The following is a 14,617-nucleotide window of genomic DNA, read 5'->3' on the forward strand; positions in this document are numbered from 1 at the left end:
TGCAAGTTTGGGGACATAAATATCCAACAGCCATAAAGCTGTGAAAGCCCCTATAAGGAATAAAATAAATCCCACTTGCCTCAGACTGAACAGGGCAACACTGAGACTCAGCCTCAGTCTGTCCTATGGCAGGGCTATAGGAAGAAGAAAATTTTAATTTTAGAAAAACATTACCCAATTAATTTAAAAGACATGCATTAAAAAAATCCCAATGATCAAGCAAGCAAAGGAAAAAAGAGCAGCTCTTTTTTTTTTTTTAAAAAAAAACTACTGTTCACTATAATCCCATTCTGAGCCCATACTTATTTTGTTGGGGATCTCCCAGCAAACAACTAAGTTTAAGCTGAGTTTTAAGTTCAATATGTAACTTGATCAGTGGAATGGAGTACAGTGGGGTTTTTTCCCCCATTCCTCATAGTATATGTGTGAGAGATTACTAAAACAATAAGTATTCAAGTCAAATGATAACTCCAGCAGCCACTAAAAAGTTGATCCTCACCTGCTGGTCTTGTTACTGTCAAACAGCAGTAAAATTTCTACAGTAGAAACTAGTGCCAGACAAAATGTTTACGTTTTTCTTTTTTTAAAAAAGGTGATATAGGAGTGGATGGAAGGTAGAGCCAAAGCTGGCAGCCCCATTAATCTTACAACTTCCCTAATTACAGCAATCACAAGGCCTGCCTTAAATACATCAAATCCCAAAAGTTGTCTTCTGTGAGGGCAGCTGAAGTCTACTTCAACTCAACTTCATCTATTATTTAAGGAAGCATAAGTCAAAGTAAGAGTTAGTTCAACATAATTTGTTTCACTCATGATTGAACCACACTATGGACCCCAGAAGCAGTTAGGTAAACGATATTTTCTAGAAGCTTAATTATGCTCTGATGCATGCACAAACTACACTTTGAACGTACGAAACGGGCACCACCTGAGCCATACATCTCCAAAATACGAGATGTGCTTGTTTTTTAAGCGCCATCCATAACACTTTGAATTAACTTTTAATAGGAATGCTCTCACTTACTTAAAAGTAGTGTTTTCTCCCTTCCGACCTCAGAAAGCAACAAAGCTTGATATAAAAAATCTGTTCTCTTTGCATTAAATGCAAATGAAGATGCGCACAATTTCTGAAAACACTACTAATACATTTGTAGTTTGCTGATATGCCTGTACATGAAATGCTTGAGAGACATCTGGTTTGGGAGAACACTTGCTATTTAATCATCCTAAATTTAATCATGTCATGTTTACCTTAAATATTTTCAACACTGGCTTTTCCTTGGCAGTATGATAAATGTGTTGTCAAATCTAAGAAGTGTGTATTAATTCCAAAACTATTTAGGTAGGCAGGCATTTGGTGGAGAAAGGCGTATGGGACTTGGCTGCTGGCAGAAGGAAGAAATGATTCTTGGTGACACATGGATGCCACCTTTTCAAGCTATGGAATATTTTGAATCTCAACAGTACCACAGCACAGGAGCTATAAAACCACCAGAGCAAAATATCAGATTTAAAACAGCACTGAGCTTTATAATACTTGCAATGTTTTGTTTAAATCAATGACTTTTACTTGTCACTTAAATACAGACTTTTTTATGATGGTTAAAACATTTTTCATTATTTTCCTATAAGGTTAAAATCTTGTTTTTTTAAAACCAAACTTCAGATTTTATGTCTTCCATCTACACCTTCACATAGACGTTATAAAGAAATGCTACCATTTTCTTAGAAGTCTAAACTTTATATTGAGGAAAAACTTGAGTTCATTATATTAATAATTACACTTTGTACAGGTCGTTTGATACTTAACCATAATACTACTCTGCAAAGGAAAGATCAAAAACATGGATGTCAGAAAAAGATCAACAAGAGCTATTATTATTATAAGACTTGCCAACACAAGATACTGAATAATAGCAGTCATCTCTACAGAAAAGTTCTCCATAGGAACACAGTAACATTCAAATTTCCAAGGATGAAAATGTTAACAGCAAAGCCATTTAGGCTTAATAATAACAGAAGGTAGCGAACTAATCAAAGAAATTATGTAATCTTCCAAGAAGAAGATAAAGTTAAAAATTTCAAAGCCATCTCTTATCCATCCTAATACAGGCATTTAGATCCTTGTCATTACACTTAGAATATATACCAACCCATTAACAGCACAAAACGCTATTACTGCATGCACCTAAGCTTCTAGAAGTTTGCACCTTAAAAAGCTTCTGAGGTCCAGGCAGTACTGTAGTCTCAAAAATAATCAGAAGGAAATGAATGGGTCTGGCACTAGGCTCTAAACTTCATCAGCAGGAAGGAGGGAATATTAACATTTATATTCTAAATGTTTATGACAGGTAACATGTATTGATATTAAGGGGGGCAGAAAGGTGACACAACATAAAGATTTCACACCCATTATGTAATGACTCATATGTATCTAAGTTTTTCTGTTAAATGAAGCACTAACATACCATTCTATATATACTGTCCAGTTTAAAACATGCAGCTAAGGAACAACCTACAATTCAAAGACAGAATCCAATGACATGTCAAAACTGCATTGGTAACTATGAATTTTATTATGTGGACATCTACTGTGGCATGCATCTGTACAAACCTTTCAGGCAGTGGTCCACAGCTGGGTTATGAATAAAAAGGCATGAATTTTTCTCTCATTTTATTACAATGAAGTTTAACAGTACAGAAAATGTCACATGACCTTAGTGGGTCAGATTTCTTAAACCCTGCAACATGAGGAATTCTAAATACATTAAATATTGTTACACATTCAGACTTCCAATGTACAGGTACTTGGAAACAGTTACAGCCCTCACCAAGCTAGGTTGGGGACATGAAGTCCAACAGCATCTGAAATGCTGTGAAGGCATAACTTTACAAATAGCAATGTAAGCTTACAGAACTTGCCTTTATTAAGGTGGTATGTTCATGTAATTCCAGCGCCTTCACAATATAACGAACCAAATTTACTATACTTCACTTCTAAAAACCTAGATGAAACATGAAAAAGAAGCCATACAGTATAAATTGCAACTTCAGGAAAATTCCTGCTTTATTATTCCAAATAATTTTTCCCATGTAAATAAATGTCCAATAGTTCCTGGTATGTGGGAAGATAATGTTTGTTAAAGTCACAATGAAGCCTTATTGACGGAAGCTTGGCTATATAAACAGCACAAGTTGAGAAAAGGTTTAATCTCCAAACCTATTAGACTGGATGAAGTAAGATCAGTAACGGCCACCTTGCGACATTACAGGAGGTCTCATTCCCATCGGAGGTCGAGGAGGCCCACCTTGGTAAGGGGGCACCATTGGCGGTCCCTGCCCATATGGCGGCATAGCACCAGGAAGGTAACCTGGCATGCCTTGATGATGACCACCATACTGACCTAAAAAACACATTTAAGACACAAAAAAGAGATTGAGTTGAACTATATAGGGTACTTTTAAATACAATGTATTTTGCAGCTAAATTTAACATTTTATGTGTATACAGTCATGTGTCACTTAACGATGCAGATATATTCTGAGAAATGCATCATTAGGCAATTCTGGCATCACGCATACACCACAGAGTGTACTTACATAAACCTAGATGGTATAGCCTACTATACACCAAGGTTATAGGGTAATAATTTTATGGGACAATCGTCAAATATGCAGTCTATTGTTATGCAGCACATGACTGTACTAAAAAATCCACTAAATACAAGAAACACAAAAAGAGGAATACCATGAGGCGGCATTGGGGGTCTCATTCCTTGCTGCTGTGGGATGCCTGGCTGTGGTGGCATCATACCTCCAATTGGTCCAACCGGTGGATTACCAATGGGAGCCTGTCCTGGTCGAGGAAGATTACGTTGATATTTAGGTAACTGTGCCCTTCTCTCTTCCTAGAAATAAAAATAAGCACAATGTTAAACACTTGAATGCAGAGATTCATTAAGCACAAAGGCAAGCATCTAAAATCTTATTTATAATTTTTTAAAAAATGTACTCTTACACCAACCAATTACTTTTGCCCCACAAACTAGTCCAACTACTTAAAATCTCGATGCCTTAAGAAAACTTCACCTATTTTTATATTTGAAGCATGCCAACAACTTTCCAGGAATTTAAATTGCTTCAGTAAGAAACTGTCTAGAGAAGAAGGCATATGGGCTTTGAGGGACCTGCAGATTCTACCTCACACTAAACTGTTTCTTCAATTAACTTATGCAAATTTACGTCTAACTAAAATGATTTTTAAGAGATTTTTATTGTCTTCTTTTAGAAATACTCTGGAGGGGAAAGGGAGGGAACGCATCTAAGAGCAAAACGTGCAACATTCACTTTATTTTGTGGTTCTTAAAACTCAGAATGGTAAAAGCCACTTAGTAAGCATTAAATCAGATCGTAAGACCATCAGTGTACACTAACACTTTTCAAGTGGACACGGTGCTACAATGGTATTCAAGCAAACTCTGCTAGTAAAAAACTATAAACAACTTACCAGTGATATATCCTCATCTGGATGGATCAACTTACTGGTTGCACTGGTTGTTGTAAGTGTAGCAGGCTTACTTGTTATTGAAGCCGCTGGCTTAGCTGCAGTGCTATTTGTTGTACTAGTGGTTGAAGCGGTAGACTGTGTATAAGCAGGGAATGTAGGCTTTGGGGGTTCTGTAGTTGTCGCAGGGGTACTATTTAAGGGCTTGAAATCTGTACCAACAGGTCCTTGCACAGCTGCCTGAGCCTGTAAAACACAATCCTTCATCAATCAAACTTCAAAACCCAAAATTGTTGAGTACATCTACTACCAATTTAACTTAAAACTAAGACACCAACATTTAATAAAGAATCAAACTTATAATGAAATTAAAACAAAATCAGCAGGATAAATGCTCCACAAAATTTAGGATAACATATCAAAAGATGCTGAATCAAAGTCACATCCAAAACACAGCAGTGGAGACAATAAACAAGACCACATATATAACTTCTCATCTACTTCCTCACCCCAAATTAATTAATTTACGAAGTTTTGTATTTATTCCAGATTGATGAAATATAGTATCATAAAATGGAATAGCATATATTCTAATTTTGCTATTCTAAATTAGTTGTTTAAAATAACAAAACCGCCAAGCAGCTCAAAAAAAAAAAAGGTAGAAATTACAGAATATAAATGTTTGGATAAATTCCAGTATTAAGAATAACACGAACAATTAATATCAATGGTGACACATTAAAGGTATGTCCTTCAGAAGTATTCTTTATATAATACAATGCCCTCCCAATTAACAATGGCTGGATGATTATCATGGACAAAAGAGTTTGGTAGGACCTTTTAAGTAAAAAGTTACCAATAATAAATGTTACTTTTCATAATATCAAACATGTGAAACGTAGACTACGCCAACTTTAGAATCAAATGCAGAGCACTAAATTTCCTTACATTATATGTGATGCATTAGATTAAACAGCATAAATCAAAACAGCTTAATCATGCATCAGGCTAACCATTGGCCACTACAATGCATTTACTGCTTACATGCTTTTAACCCTTTAGAACCATAGGAGTTTGGGGTACATTTTTTTCTATTAGTGTGAAATCAAATTTTTTAATACTATTGATTTATATATCATTAATGTCACTTAAAAAAATTAAACATAACATATTTTTGGGAAAACATTTAGTTTTAAGTAGGGTCCAAAGGGTTAAGTTATAAAGCCATTTTAACAATTTTAAACTGCAACTTCCTGCGTACTTGTGCTGTGCTAGGAAACAGAGCTTTAGAAGATGCAGACAGACTTTCTGAATTGGATGAAGCTGTACTTGAGCTTGTTACAGGTGTCCCCATCTGTAGCATAAAAGAAAGGAAACAATGAAAAGTCTCCAAACAAATGGGTAAAAATAAGCCATGTGGTAGACTTTTTTTTTTTAGTATAGATTGCATTTTTGTAAACACAAAATATAATGCAATCAAAACTGATTTATTTTAAGAGGCAGGCAGTTAATGAATTTAAGATACACAAAGTGACAGTATGAGCCTCAAAAAAAATTTTTAATTCCACACCAATAAACCTAGTTAACCAGTTTCTTTTCAGAAACTCAATTTTGTTTTGTAGTGTGATATTTAAAAAATGACAGACTAAAAATAAGGATGCAAATGACACTTCAATCCAATTCTCTAACAATGACTCTACAAAAGATTTTTGCCAAAAGTTTAACATCTCCCAATAAACAAAATCCCCACCCACCTCAAAAACATAAGTTAATGTGCTTCAAGGGCACTTAAGGTAATGCTTTTAATTCAGCAACCACAAACAGAAAAAAGAATTGAAAAAAGAAAACATCTAACAGATAATTTTAAAGTGAAAAAGAAAAAACACACATCTTATTCTTAATTCTGAATGAATCTGAAAAAAGAAAAAGGTAACAATCATTATATACATTATATAACAGAAGCAACTTTTCCGAGTTCTGAAAAGACCAGATCAGTAGGAATTAGAGTTCTACGCTAGAGGAAGAGCCCAACAAATGATTTGCTAAGATCTTAGGATTTTCGTCTTTGGCTTTGGTTTCATTCTACTCATAGTTCAACAGGTGAAGGAGGATCTCTAAACATTACCATGTCTAAGTACCAAAAATTAAACTTCCATTTCTAACTAAAGCTAAAAATAACCACAGCTATGAAAAAAATATCATACTACACTATCTCTGGGCTCCAGCCAATCTTTTATGAGGAAATCAATAAAACATGGAAGAAAACAGGCCACCTCATTGTATATTTAATATATTAAAAAGATTTTTCTTTTAAAAAAAAAAACTGACTACAACAATTTCAAAGATTTCCCTAACAACTGCATTTTACCTTTACATATAAGTACACTCCTTTTCAGAAACTTCACCTTACCTGTCCAGCACTGGGGAAAAGAGGCTTAGTAACTGGAGGCTGCGGAGCAGGAACTGTTGCTGTTGGTGCAGGTGGTCTATTAAGAATACCTGGTGCTGAAACAGCCTGTGCTTGAGTCATTGGAGGAATTCCAGGACGTGGAACAGGAGGGGGCATACCTGTAGGGAAGAAATGTTGGGGGGGACCCAGTTGTCCAAACATTTAGTTCAGAAAAAATATTTTCCCAAAACTTTGTGGTTAAAACATACCATATTAAAAATGCTTCTGTACTACAAAGTTACTATTGATTGCTGAACTAATGAAGTCCAAAGAAATCAGGCACTTGCCCTTGAACAATATTGCCTCAAACTTTCCATGTCTCTGTGTACCTCCCGAATTTTGGGAAATGAAAGATACCACTAGAGACCTTGCATATGGGCAAAGCAGTAATTATTGATATTACTGATTCAGCAAACTTTGAAACATATAAGAGAATTATCTCAATCATCTAACAGATGTTCTCTGAACTCTAATGCAAATTACAGTGAAAACTTTGCTAAGTCATATACCCATAAAAATTCTCCCAGAAAACTATGTTATTCCTTAGACACTTTAAATAAATTTTCCTAAAATGCATTAGTGCATTCTTTAAACTTCCTCAACATAACGTAAAACTTTTACCAACTTCACATTATCAAATGAACATCAGTTATTATTATTCTATATTCCTTTAAATGCCTAAACTATCTCAGAGCATAATGTATGTGGAGCTGTTGCCTAAAATTAATGGCTGCTCTGGCAATGATTCAAATTTTGCTTCTGCTTTATTTTTCCTGTGCCTTCTTACATCAACTGTCACTTGAGTACTTCTAAATCTGCTATGGACTGCAAACCAAACTTGTTAGGATTATTAAGCATAAAAAGCAAGGCAGTTCATGAAGGACTCTTATTAGAGGCACACTACTTGGCTAAACAAATCCATTTCCCTACATTATAGGCTAAAAAGTCAATATAGAGTCATGCCTCACTCAATGACAAGGACACATTCCGAGAAATTTGTTGTGGGAACATCATAGACCATACTGAAGGGGAATAAAATCTGCCACCCCAAAGTGTGTCATCTCTAACATGATTATTTTAGGCTGAGCATTTTTAAGAAACAAAAGACTCAAAGTTTTTGTTACCTCCCCCTCAACAGCCTAAAAGAATACAGATTTAAAAAACCTGTCTTGGGAAGCAACCTATCACCTCAGCATAACATGAACTAGGTGGTAAACAGGGAGGAACCTAGAAAAGCCTGTTAGTTGTGCTTCCCTGTGTTCTTCTGTTTCCATATGGCCAAACACTTGTTTTCCAAATGTTTGCTCCTTTTTGCCGACCTGTGAATTGCCTTTCTGTCCTTCAAAGGCCCTGACTGCCCCCACCCCCAACACTATCTTTTGTGTTCAGCTGAGGATGCTATTTAAAGTGAGGGTTTCGGCCATTTTATTGAATTATTCAGTTTTCCTGGGTTTCTCCCATGTATACGTTATTAAACTTTTCTTTTTCTCCTGTTAATTTGTCTTACGTCAACTTAGTTCTTAGACCAGCCAGAAGAACCTAGAAGGGTAGAGAAAAATTTCTTCCTTCTCCACAGTACTTAGACAAACCTAGAAGGGATAGCCTACTACACACCTAGGCTATATGGTACTAAATCTTTTAGTATCCGTCGTTGACTAAAACATCACTATGCAGCACATGATCGTAGTTCATTTTCCAGGCTCCCTTTCAGCTAAAGGCTCCATTACACCTATTTCTGGCAATATGTAAGGAGCTTCTGGGAAAGTTATTTTTCTCCCCAGTAAAAGAAAAAGGAGAGCACATTGCTGCTGACACCCCTTTGTGCCTGAGTCATCTTGCAACCACTGAGTGACATGTCTGAGGGAGAAAGCTAAAGTTACCAAAGGGGAAAATCTAAAAAGCATGAGTTCTTGATATCACAGAGCCACTGAATCTACCACTTTTCTTTTTCTTGAGTGAGATAAATGTCTACACTGTTTAATACAGTTCGTTGGATTTCTCTATTACTTGCTAAAATAGTCTCCACTGCTCGTCTAAAATATTCCTAACAAATACAATCACTCTTAAGTATGTGAGCTTCAATGCATAGACCACTAATTTTGGCTGCTTTGAAGCCTACTATTTATTCTGACAATGTATTTCAAAACTCACAAAAAGGGTCCATCATAACACTTCTCACAGTAATTTTTTTTTTTTTGGAGGAAGATTAGCCCTGAGCGAACATCTGCCACCAATCCTCCTCTTTTTGCCAAGGGAGACTGGCCCTGAGCTAACATCCATGCCCATCTTCCTCTACTTTATATGTGGGACGCTTGCCACAGCATGGCTTGACAAGCAGTGTGTAGGTCCGCACCTAGGATCCAAACTGGCGAACTCCGGGCTCCTGAAGCAGAATGTGTGCACTTAACCACTGTGCCACTGGGCTGACCCCTCACAGTAATTTTAAAAAGTCGTCATCAACTTACGGAAATTTTAAAACTACATTGCAACAATGCCCACAAATCTATTGTCTGAAAGACTTAACAATAAAGCATGCTGGTCATATTAAAAAGGAAACTGTCCAACATTTCATACCTGGTGGCATACCAGGCATCAGAGGTGGTATTCCTGGTCCAGGTGGCATCATTCCACCCATTGGCATCATTCTATTAGAAAGCAAATTTCAAGAAACAACTGAAGTTAATTAACAGTATAAACCATTAGAAAATACTGTGGCTAAAGCCTGAAACAATAGATAAAAGACTTGAATTTGACCCCTAACATTGAAATCAATCAAGCTGAAAAAACCACAGAACACAACAATCCTATCAAAATCAATCCTCTAAAAACCAACAACCTCTTGGGTTTACCAGTAAAAGGGGGAAAAATTTCAGTCTTTGTTGACAGAACATTTTAATACATCTAAAGTTACTGAGAACAAATATCAAATATCTCCTTACTATATACAGGAGACCCCATCTAAAATACATATAAGTGGAAAGCAAAATCACCTTTTGCCTCACTCAGAAAATATCTATACAGAATATAAATAAAAGACATCTCTATTTTAGAGTCATCAGATTTTTCAAAAGGAAAATACTGAATGTACACTGTAGAGTAAGATTTCCTTTTAGAGGGGCATGGGAAAAGTACCACCAAAATTAAAAATAGTTAAGAGTAAACTCAGATTGCCCAATTTTTATTTAGAATAGCTACTTAACAGTAAACCATGACTTAAAAACTACCCATATTTATTTTCCTTCCCCTAAAAGAGCTCACCTTCAAATATCAGTGTCCAATTCACTTTAAAAATCACAAGTTTGTCAATTCTTGATTTAGGACTTTTATCAGAGGATTAATTTCCCTACATACATTTCATTAGAAGAGAATTCAATTACCTTCCACAATAACAAAGCATGTAATTTGGCAAAAGAAAATATATTCTTTCTTAAATACCAACCCTTTTTTTACTAAGTCCCATTACATTTGGCAGTTTGGGGAAAATAGCTGCACATTCAAAAAATGATTTATATGGGTCTATTACTATTTCCTCACAAATGTTTTATTTCCCTCCTTTAAGAGATCTGTGTCAATCACCTGGTAAATTTTAGAAGTTTCAGTGAGGAAGGTTAGAAAATTTCTGAAGTCAACTGAATAGATACCATTAAACACACAAAAAAATGACATTATGATTATACCTCCTGAATTACATTATGAATGAGATGCTTACATGTTTTCACCGCAAAATGACTGGGTGTATTTTCTCTGATGATGCAATCTGTGAAAATGTATGACAAAATCAAAATCTAACTGTGATTTTCAAAATACAGTGGGAAAGTGTACTGTATACCTCTCACATCCAACAATATTTAAGTAAAAGTGATGGGCACGAGCACCTCGTATTCATTTTAGTTCTTGATGATTTGACAAATAAACCATTTACAGAGTTTGCTTCTTGTCACAACTACAAAGTGTCATGGACAGTTCTGAATCTCAGAAATTCAAATCTACAACCAACTACTTTAATTACATCAGATGCAATTGAAGCAGATGGCTGCCTACAAACATCCTAAAACCCGAAAATCTATTCTCTTCAGAGGCAAGTTTATATTCCTTAAATTTATTGGTAGACGCCTTTATTAGACAAATTTAATATTTATAGAGCCCATACCTTTTAGAAACAAAGAAATGCAAAGTACCATTTAATTCAAATAACACCCAAGTTGAAAAGATCATTACTAGGCACAAGCCCACAAGCCAATTAAAAGTGTTTTCTTACCCAGGTGGCATGCCTGGCATAACTGGTGGCATTCCTGGCATCAGAGGAGGAACACCTGGCATTAATGGAGGTATGCCTATAAACAAGAATTTCAACCCAAAAAAATCACAAATTAATATTAGAGGGTTAGGAGAAAGAATTTAATACTTCTACACTGTGCCAATAAAGTCCTAAAAATACTAAATTTTAAGAAACCTTATGTGCTACCTGGAGGCATTCCCGGTGCTCCCGGAACTGGTGGTAGTCCTGGCTGTGCCATTGGGGGGATATAACCCTGTTGAGGTTGAACAGGCTGCGGCTGAAATGAAGTTGAAGCTGCAGAGTCATCATCATCATATTCATCAGAATCATCTTGTTGTTTCTTTTTTTGACTCTCTGCTAAAAAAGTTTTAATTAATTTTTCCCATAGAGTAAAAAAAGAAAAACAAAGCAAGTTTAAGACATTCAACATTTAAAAAACTTATTTCAGTGCAATGAGCTGATATTTTTCTTCCCAAAAATCTGTCAATACTGTTCTTCACTCTTCAAATGCGTTTTTCAATCTATATTAAGAAGGTTGACATCCTTCCCCTAGTCTATGACAAGTAAAAACAATTATCCTAAGTCCAGTTTTACTTTAAAAAACAGCTTTCTATTCCAACCCAAAAGGTAAACTATGACACAGATGTCTGACGGATATCCCTCTGTAATGCGTTCAAACCAAAAAACTTCACAGTTAATAAGTAACAGCTTCTATCACCCAGATAGTATGTGGCTTCAAATTCCAAATCAAATAACAGTACTTAAAAAAAAAAAAATTTCAATTAATGCTTATATAAATCAAAACAAGCTGCCTTCATTTTCGAAGGCCTCAATATATATTAATTCCACTTGGAATTCAATTATGAATAAAAATGTAATAAAAGGTTTGGAACGATCCAGATGGTATTACATATATACAAATCAAATATACAACTTTAAAACATAAGACGTTCAAAAAAAATACCTCAAAATTGGAATTCTGAATAAATCTAACATCAACCATTAAATTTATACTTGAAAATACTAGTAATACTCTCACCCGTGAAGCCGTATGAAGACAGAAAGCATACATCTTACTATGTACCTTGTGTTTTCTGTTCAAGAAGTCGTCTTCTTTCATCCATGTCTTTTTCTGGAATACCTTCCATACCATATATTTCCAATTCTATGTCTGTTCTCCCAGGTATTGCATTTGGTACAGCATCTATTGTCTCTTTATGCACCTAACGTAAAAAAAACAAAACAAAACTTCTATCAGATAGACAAAAGCGTCTCATAGAAGTTTTTTAAAGAGCAATTTCAAATTACTCAGAGACCACTTAGTAAAATGGTTGAGACTATCTGGATTGAATTCCCAGTTTTGCTGCTTATTAGTTATGTGAGATTGGGTGAAACGTTTGACCTCTCTATGCCTCATTTTCCTCCACCCAAACAGGAGTACCTAAATTATACGGTTGTTTTTAGGATTAAGTAAAATAGTGTATGTAAAAAGCACTTAGCAGGATGTCTAACACATACTAAAGGCTCAATAAACATTATTTCAAGTTTACCATATAATCTTGATTGAATTATCAGCAATGAACTAACAGTCCTACTCAATTCAGAAGTTTCAATTATGAATTAAGCTTATGAAACAGTCTTAAGAATTAGAATAAATTTTCCAAAAATGGACTTTGAGACAAGCCTGTAGTTTACAAACTACAAGTGACATTTAAAATTAGCATTACCCATAACTACTAAGTTACTCGAAGCACTTAATGACACAGTAGTGATCCTGTCACCATCTATCTCTGAACATGTATGGTAGGTCACAAAGACAAAAGTAAGTTCTTAAGAGGCATTATTGTAAAACATTGGGAATGTAGGACTTTCTTTTCACTGTATGGTTTTTGCCAGATCAAATGTTTCTAACCCTCAAACATGGGTAACTTCTGCCAGTATGGCAAAACTCTTGCCAGTCTTGGTTTCTTCAGCAGAAGGCATTTACTTAGGCTAAAGGATGTCAAAGTATTTTGCCTAAGACTATTAGCATCACCTGGAAGCTTATGAGAAATGAAAATTCTCAGGCCCCACCTGAGCCCTACTCAATCAGAAATTCTTAGGTGGGGCCAGCAATCTGTGTTTTAACAAGCCCTCCAGGTGGTTCTGATGACTGCACAAGCATGAGAACCACTGATTGAAGTAATGACTTAGATATATTTATCCAAGTAATACTCAATTTTTCTTTTCTCCCAAGACACATTCTTTTAAGAATAGAAATGTAATTAAAGAAAGCTACGTGCTTTCTTCTTAGAGATGTATCACAAAGATTTTAAACAATGACCTGCAAACCAAATTCAGAAATTTGATTTGCAGGTCATTGTTAATCTATCTTAATTTCTGATTAATCTTCAACAGCTGTTCCTTACGCTATTCAACAAGTCACTTAATCACCCTGTTTCCTAAGTTTTTTGGAGTATGTTACTATTCTTGATAAATGCAGATAAAGTTAACTCAGACGTTCTTTAATGAAATACAATTACATTCACATTAACTAGTCTTCACTACATTTCTAAGTGGTAAGGGCAAGAATAAATATATCAATTAAAAGGTATTGGAAAGAGAAGAAAAATAACATCATTTACTTAAAATCCCCCCAACATTCTGGTACAGCCAGAATTAGATTTCTTAGAATCTTGCCTAATAGAAGTTGGTATGGTCTTGGTTGAAAAGACAGAAGCAAACACTGATGAACCTTCTAAATTACTAATGTCCTAGATTTATCATCTTTAAAATTAGAGGATGTGTCTGATTTAACTGCCATACCTATCTCCCAGGTTGCTGTGAAATTACAGTAAGACTACACAAATATAAGCACTGAGTCAACTAAAGATGTTACTAAGAGTCTGTCACCTAATCTCCTTCCAGCTTCCACTCCATTTCTCTGCTCTTCTCTATAGTACAACCCCTTGAAAGAGTACTTCTACTTTCTCCTTGAAAGCACTCCAACCAGGCTTTCATCCTCCTCATTCTAGGAAATCACTCTTGGCAAGTGACCAATGACCTCCACACTTTGATTAATCCAATATCAGTATTCTTATTTGACCTATCACCAGCATTTGACTTAGTTAAATAACTCACTCCTTGAACACTTCACTTGGCTTCCACTGCACTACTCTCTTGGCTTTCCCATCTTTTCAATTTCCTTTAGTGATTTCTTTTAATCTTCTGACCTCTAAATGCTGGGAGCAGCCCAAGGCAGAGCCCTTGAACTTCTTTTCTATCTATATTCTACTCCCTTGGAAGAAAGAACAACTAGTCTCATAGCTTAAAATAGCCATCCTTATACTGTATCCTTCCAAATTTCTATCTCCAGCTCCAACCTCTCTGAACTACAGATTTATAG

At 35.4% G+C, this 14,617-nt stretch overlaps 1 protein-coding gene across 50 annotated transcripts in view; it reads right to left on the reverse strand.

Annotated features, from left to right (window-relative positions):
• Positions 1 to 14,617, reverse strand: part of ZNF207 (zinc finger protein 207) — a 59,158-nt gene that overhangs the window by 40,993 nt on the left and 3,548 nt on the right. For 5 of the 50 annotated variants that reach the window (XR_011423342.1, XR_011423341.1, XR_011423338.1 and 2 more), the window contains exons 3-13: positions 12,317 to 12,455; positions 11,419 to 11,586; positions 11,212 to 11,287; positions 10,663 to 10,710; positions 9,528 to 9,598; positions 6,915 to 7,072; positions 5,766 to 5,858; positions 4,508 to 4,750; positions 3,749 to 3,908; positions 3,221 to 3,404; positions 80 to 134 (exon numbers count right to left, since the gene is read on the reverse strand). Coding sequence is in view for 11 of the 50 variants with exons in the window: in XM_070227669.1 (XP_070083770.1) it covers positions 3,244 to 3,404; positions 3,749 to 3,908; positions 4,508 to 4,750; positions 5,766 to 5,858; positions 6,915 to 7,072; positions 9,528 to 9,598; positions 10,663 to 10,710; positions 11,212 to 11,287; positions 11,419 to 11,589; positions 12,317 to 12,455 (1,320 nt within the window). In the remaining 39 variants the exon portion in view is untranslated. Of the gene's footprint in view, positions 1 to 79; positions 135 to 2,553; positions 3,405 to 3,748; positions 3,909 to 4,507; positions 4,751 to 5,765; positions 5,859 to 6,914; positions 7,073 to 9,527; positions 9,599 to 10,662; positions 10,711 to 11,211; positions 11,288 to 11,418; positions 11,590 to 12,316; positions 12,456 to 14,617 lie in introns of those variants that run through there. The other 45 variants (XR_011423336.1, XR_011423339.1, XR_011423335.1 and 42 more) reach the window with 30 other exon arrangements.

The sequence above is a fragment of the Equus caballus genome, chromosome 11 (assembly GCF_041296265.1).
Source record: "Equus caballus isolate H_3958 breed thoroughbred chromosome 11, TB-T2T, whole genome shotgun sequence".
Taxonomy (NCBI): domain Eukaryota; kingdom Metazoa; phylum Chordata; class Mammalia; order Perissodactyla; family Equidae; genus Equus; species Equus caballus.